Genomic DNA, 7,517 nt, shown 5'->3' on the forward strand with positions numbered 1-7,517 from the left:
AATTTACAGAGCAGATAAGGATCAGAGGTACAAATTTGGGAGAGTAGAAGGTATGCTTTTTAACAGGACAGATCCTAAGTTATGACTCCACTACAATAGAGTGGAAATAACCTGCAAGTTCTGTTAATGCAGTATATTTATGCTGAACTCAGCACTGAAAAGATATTTTGATCAATCTCTAAAGAGATATGAATCTCCCTTTTTTTTTTTTTTTTTTTTAATTCATAGTGTACTCTCACAATATACTGCCATTAGGGGGAGTGTTTGGACTGTATTCTTCTAATGAATATATCAATGTCATCATACCTGTAGGTCAGAGAATGTGCCTGAAACCACAGCCCAGCTGAGACATCCTGAGGGGGAGTCCTTAGTAACCCGATGTTTTCCTGCTCACAGGTAATTAAATTGGCAGGTGTGTGATTTTTGCTGTCACGGTGTATACTTCAGATTTAAGACTTAACCTTCCATATTAAATCATCCATTTGGTAGCAACAATTATCATTTAAAAAATAAATGGAAACAAAGATTTGTTTATATAATCCAGTTGCATGAACTAGTGGGTTCAAGTGAAATTGTATTAATGTTAATGACTTTGAATGTTCCTATTCATCTCCTGATTCAGGATCCCTCCAATCAATACCAATTGAATGGTTTCTTTGATTTGTGTGATTGTGTGTGTGTGTGTGTGTGTGTGTGTGTGTGTGTGTTTTCTGATTATTAGTAAGTATGAGCATGTCTTCATGTATTTGTTAGACATTCAGGTTGCCCCTTCTGTGAGGTTCTTGTCTACATCTTCATGTAATTCCTGGTTGTTTGTCTATATTTGCAGAAATTCTTTATATTTTAGATTCTTTGCATACTAGACATTGATTACTTCTCCCTATTTGGCACCACTGTATCTCAGTTACATCATTAAAAGAACAGAAATATTTAATGCTTTAATGTTGTTAAATTCATCAATTTTCACCTAACAGTTTGAGTTTGGGGAATTATTTAAGAAGTCATTATCCACCTAAATTCACAAAAATATGATCATATTTATTGGCTTCATATTTTTCTATTTTATGTTTAGATTTTTATTTATCTACTTATTTTTTTAAATGTTTATTTATTTTAAGAGAAAGAGCATGCACACACACAAAGTGGGGAGGGGCAGAGAGAGAGGGAGACAGAGGATCTGAAGCAAGACTCTGCACTGTTATCAGAGTTAAAACTCACAAACTATGAGATCGTGACCTGAGCCACCCAGGCACCCAGAATTTCCTTCTTTTTATTTAATTTTATTTTTTTAATTTTATTTTTTTTTAATTTACATCCAAATTAGTTAGCATATAGTGCAACAATGATTTAAGGAGTAGATTCCTTAGTGTCCCTTACCCATTTAGCTCATCCCCCCTCCCACAACCCCTCCAGTAACCCTCAGTTTGTTCTCCGTATTTATGTCTCTTCTGTTTTGTCCCCCCCTGTTTTTATATTATTTTTGTTTCCCTTCCCTTATGTTCATCTGTTTTGTCTCTTAAAGTCCTCATATGAGTGAAGTCGTGTGATTTTTGTCTTTCTCTGACTGACTAATTTCACTTAGCATAATACCCTCCAGTTCCATCCACGTAGTTGCAAATGGCAAGATTTCATTCTTTTTGATTGCCGAGTAATACTCCATTGTGTATATATATCACATCTTCTTTATCCACAGAATTTCCTTTTTTTTTAAAGTTGAGTAGTATTCTGTTGTTTGTGTGTACCACATTTTCTTTATCCATTCATCTGTTGATCAACATTTAGGTTGTTTCTGCATCTTGGCTGTTGTGCATAGTGCCACAAGGAACATGGAAGTACTAATATCTCTTTGAGATTCTGATTTCACTTCTTTTCCATAAACACCCAAAAGTGGGATTGCATCATATGTACTTTTATTTATTTATTTATTTTTTTTGAGAGGTGGGGAGGGGTTGAGGAAGAGGGGGAGAGAGAAAAAATCTTCTTCCCTCTCTGGGTGTGGAGCCCAACACGGGGCTCGATCTTACAACCATGAGATCATGACCTGAGCTGAAATCAAGAGTTGGTTGCTTAACCGACTGAGCCACTCAAGTGCCCCTATTTTTAATTTTTAAAGAAATCTCCATACTGTTTTCCACATTGGCTGTACCATTTTGCAACTCCACCAATAGCAAGCAAGGGTTTCAATTTCTACACATCCTCATCAACCTATGCTGTCTTTTGTTTCTTGTTTTATTAGTTTTGGTTTTTTTTATTTCTTTCTAGTTATTAGCAAGTTGTTTTAATTGAAGTAAGTTAACATACAATATTATATATTAGTTTCAAGTGTACAACATAGTGATTTGATAATTATATATGTTACATATGCTCACCACAATAAATGTAGTTACTATCCAGCATGATACAAAGTTATTATCATATTATTTGCCCTATTCCCTATGCTGTACTTTTCATCCCTGTGACTTAATTATTTTATAACTGGAAGTTTGTACTTCGTAATTCCCTTCATCTATGTTGTCCATTTCCCCACCTTCTTCCCCTCCGGTAACCATTAGTTTGTTCTCAGTATTTGTGAGTCTTTCTGCTTTTTGTTGGCTCATTGGTTTGTTGGTTTGTTGATTTGTTTTTTAGATTCCACATATAACGGCAATCATATGGTATTTATCTTTCTCTGTCTGACTTATTTCACGTGGCATAATACCCTCTAGGTCTATTCATGTTGTTGTGAATGGCAAGATTTCATTCTTTCCTGTGGCTGAAAAATATATATATCTCACATCTTCTTTATCCATTCATTTAGTAGTAGATACTTCAGTTGATTCCATATCTTGGTTATTGTAAATAGTGAGCAATAAACACAGGGGTGCATATATCTTTTTGAATTAGTGTTTCCATTTTCTTTGGGTAAATACCCAGAAGTGGAATTACTTAATCATACAGTATTTCTAATTTTTAATTTTTTGAGGAACCTCCATACTGTTTTCCACAGTGGCTGCATCAGTTTACATTCCTACCAACAGTGCACATGGTTTCTCTTTTCTCCATATCCTCTCTGACACTCGTTTTATTTTTTGATACTAGCCATTCTGACAGGTGGAAGATGACATGTTAACAATATTAATTCACAAATATCCTAAATTTGGTCAGTAAATCTCCCTCATCGACAGCCCAGGTGCCTTCCAAGAGGCTGCTTCTGTGCTGGGTCTCAGACGGAGTGATATACTGTGCTGGCCCTTTGAGAGTCTCAATTTCTTATGGCTCTCTGGCCCTCCCCAAATTAAGCCCCTCTGGTTTTCAAAAGCTCCTGGAGTTAAGCCCTGATGACTTTCAAGGCCAGATGTTGTGGGGCTTTATGTTCCCTTTCCTGTTCAGGTCCCCAGAGCCAGTGGTGCCTGATGTGGGTCTTGGTCCCCTTGCTCCTCAGGGAGGACCTCCGCACCTGTGATATCCCTTCTGCCTGTAGGTCACCATGTTGGAGGTTTGGTTCCTGGCTGCATCTCTGCCCTTCCTACCCTTCTCACTGGGACTTCTATTTATGTCTTCAGCTGTGAAAAATCCGTTCACCAGGCCCAAGTTTTTTTCAGAGAGAGCTGTATTACATGTACTTGTTGCCTTGGTGAGCTCATGGGAGGAGGTGAACTCAAAATCCTTCTATGCTTCCATTTTCCCCACTTTCCTGTCTCATTATCTTGATAGCAGCCATCCTGGCATGTGTCAAATAATATCTCACTGAGGTACTGATTTGCATTTCCCTGACAATTAACGACATCGAGCACTTCTTCACATGCCTGTTGGCCATTGATATCTTTGAGAAATATCTGTGCAGATTTCTTTTTTTTTTCTTTTTTCAACGTTTTTTTTTTTATTTTATTTTTGGGACAGAGAGAGACAGAGCATGAACAGGGGAGGGGCAGAGAGAGAGGGAGACACAGAATCAGAAACAGGCTCCAGGCTCCGAGCCATCAGCCCAGAGCCCGACGCGGGGCTCGAACTCACGGACCGCGAGATCGTGACCTGGCTGAAGTCGGACGCTTAACCGACTGCGCCACCCAGGCGCCCCTATCTGTGCAGATTTCAAATCCTTAGTCTATTTTTTTTTCAGCTGGGTTATTGGGGTTTTTTTGCTATTGAGTTGCAGTTCTTTATGTGCTTTGGAGATTAACCTCTTATCAGTCACATGGTTTGAAACTATTTTTTTTCCAGAGGTCAGGTTGTCTTTTATCACTAGCACTGATTAATTTAAAAGCACACCTGGAAGCATGCCCTAAATAAAATGAAAACTCATTTTAGCAACTCATTAGGCCAGATGATGTGACTGAAATTGAGAAATGGATACATTCCTAGAAACACAATAACCACCATGATGAAATCTTGAAGAAGTAGAAAAGTCTGAACAGACCTATATCTAGTATGGAGAGTAAATCAGAAATCAAAAACTTTCAACAGAGAAAAGGCCAGGACTGTTTGGCTTCACTAGTGAATTCAACCAACACTTAAAGAGTTGGGGCGCCTGGGTGGCTCAGTCAGTTATGCATCCCACTTCAGCTTGGTCACAATCTCACTGTTCCCGCTTCAGGCTCTGTGCTAACTCCTCAGAGCCTGCAGCCTGTTTCAGATTCTGTGTCTCCCTCTCTCTCGGCCCCTCCCCTGCTCGTGCTCTGTCTCTCTCTCTCAAAAATAAAGACAATATTAAAACAAAATTTTAAACAAGAGTTAATGCCAATGCTTCTCAAACTCCTTTAAACAATTGAAGGGGAGGGAACACTTCCCAACTCATTTGTTGAAGCCAAGGGTACCTTGATACCAAAGCCAAAGACATCACAAGAAAACAAAAACAAAACAAAAACAAAAACAAAACTCCCAGCCAATATTCCTACAAATATAGATGCAAAAATCTTTAACAAAATACTAGCAAACTGAATCCAGCAGCATATTAAAAGGCACACACACCATGACCAAGTGGGATTTATCTCTGGGATGCAAGGATAATTCCACATCTGCAAATTAATTAATGTGATACACCATATTAACGCAATAAAGGATAAAAGTCACATGATCATCTCAATACATGTAGAAAAAGCATTTGAAAAACTTCAAGGTACTTTCACGATGAAAATTTTGAACAAAGTAGGAATAGAAGGAAAGTATCTCAACATAATAAATGTCATATTTGAAAAAACCATAGCTAACAACACCCTCAACAGTGAAACACTGAAAGCTTGACCTCTATGATCAGGAACAAAGCATGAGTGCACACTCTTAACACTTGTATCTAACATAGTACTGGAAGTCTTAGCCAGAGCAATTAATCAGGAAGAAAAAAACAAAAAGGTTAGAAATCAGTAAGGAAGAGGTAAAACTGTCCTTGTTTGCAGATGCCATGATCTTATACATACAAAATCCCACAGACGCCATAAAAAACTTAGAATAAATAAATGAATTCAGGAAAGTTACAATTTAAAAAGCCAACATACAAAAATCAATTGTGTTTCTACACTAACAATGAACTGTCTAAAAAGGAAATTAGGGAAAGCAATTCCATTTACAGTAACACCAAAAGAAAGAAAATACTTAGGAATAAAACTAACAAAGGAGGTAAAAGACTTGTATACTGATAACTATAAAACATTAATGAGGGGTGTCTGGCTGGCTCACTCAGAAGACCATGCGACTCTTGATCTCATCATGAGTTCGAGACCCACGTTGGGTGTAGCGATTACTAAAAATAAATTAATTAAAAAAACATTAATTAACAAAATTAGACAAGACACAGCAAATGGGACAATATCCCAAATTCATGTACTGGAAGCCTTAATATTGTTAAAGTGTCAGTTATTAAATTTTTGTGACCAATTTGGCACTTTCAGAATTTTGTCCATTTTGTGTTTTCGAATTGATATAAATGTTCATAATATTGTCTTATTTTTTTCTATTTGTTATATCAATGCTAGTTCTCATTTTTCATTCTATATTGTTTCTTTTTATTTTTAATTTTCTTAGCAATTTTTGCCACAGATTTGTTCAGTTAATTTCTAGACAAAAGCCCTTTTTTTGTTCATTCAATTTTGTTCCTTCTAATTGATTTTTGTCTTTAGTTTTATCAGCAGGCTCCACTGTCAGAGCAGAGCCCAACACAGAACTCAATCCATGACCTTGGGATCATGACCTAAGCTGAAATCAAGAGTCAGATGCTCAACTGACACTGAGTCACCCAGGCACCCCTGTCCAAGACTTTTAAATGTCATATTTCCCTTTTTTTGCAAAATGTTAATTTTATGTAAGCACATTTCTTCTTTTCCAAAGAACTTTTAAGGCAATAGTTATGCTTCATAATGGCAGGGATTTTTTTCCCCCTCATTCACTCTTCTGTGTCCTAAGTTTCTATCTTTTGTGTTTTTAACCTACTTGTATATGTTGCAGTTACTGATATATATAATAGAACATTTTTTCCATTTTATTTTATTTTATTATTATTATTTTTTTAATTTTTTTTAATGTTTATTTATTTTTGAGACAGAGAGAGGCAGAGCATGAACGGGGGAGGGTCAGAGAGAGGGAGACACAGAATCTGAAACAGGCTCCGGGCTCTGAGCTGTCAGCACAGAGCCCGACCTGGGGCTCGAACTCATGGACCGCGAGATCATGACCTGAGCCGAAGTCGGCCGCTTAACCGACTGAGCCACCCAGGCGCCCCTCCATTTTATTTTTAAATTTATATTTTACTTTAGTGATAGTCTTTTTTTCTCCCATACTGTCTGTCATTGGGTTAAATATTCTTTTGTTACTTTGAGTTATATTTCATGCTTAGTCTTCTGATGTTCTTTCCTAACTTACTAAGGACAATACTTGTATTTATTTTATAATGTCAATTTCTTAAACATATACAACTTGCCATAATTCTCACCTACCTCCCATGATCTCCTTTCCTCCTTCCATGTAGGTTTGAATTATTCAATTATTTTATATAGGGATACAAGTTGGGGGAATTTGCTTTATGGGGGCAATTCATCAATTTTTATGAATTATTTATCCTTTCTATATATCTTTCTGTTTGTCTGGAAAAATCCAGTCATTATGTTATTATTTACAGCACTCAGATTTACAGCCACATGGATGCTTAAGTAAAAGCTTTTTCCCAGCACCTTGTCAAAGGGTGGTCCTAGGAAAACATAAAGGCTTCAGAAGATGAACAGTTCATTGATTTCTCTTTCTCTCTCTCTCTCTCCCTAAGAGCCAAGAACTCTGGAATGTGTTAAAATAAGAAGACTCCTCATGATTAACTCAAGTGGAAAAAAAAATCACATCATGAAAGAAGAGATCATTACAGAATTGGTTGCTTGAATATATAATTTGATACTAGATACATTGATTGCTTGAATACATAATTTGATTCTGGATAAAAAATAAATGTACAATTGTTTTTTATTTTTTATTTTTTATTTTTTTAGTGTTTATTTATTTTTTAGAGATAGAGTCGGGCAGAGGGAGGGAGACACAAAATCCGAATCAGGCTCCAGGCT

The 7,517-nt window shown here is 36.6% G+C and overlaps 1 protein-coding gene across 1 annotated transcript in view; it reads left to right on the forward strand.

The window, feature by feature from the left end:
* LOC109491644 overlaps positions 1-7,422 on the forward strand; it is a 45,772-nt gene extending 38,350 nt beyond the window's left edge. Inside the window, exons 6-7 of the mRNA XM_045037319.1 lie at positions 313-396; positions 7,229-7,422. Coding sequence (XP_044893254.1) covers positions 313-396; positions 7,229-7,253 — 109 coding nt within the window. The 3' untranslated portion in view covers positions 7,254-7,422. The remainder of the gene's footprint in view (positions 1-312; positions 397-7,228) is intronic.
* Positions 7,423-7,517: the final 95 nt, after the last annotated feature.

Source organism: Felis catus, chromosome C2 (assembly GCF_018350175.1).
Source record: "Felis catus isolate Fca126 chromosome C2, F.catus_Fca126_mat1.0, whole genome shotgun sequence".
Classification (NCBI taxonomy): Eukaryota; Metazoa; Chordata; class Mammalia; order Carnivora; family Felidae; genus Felis; species Felis catus.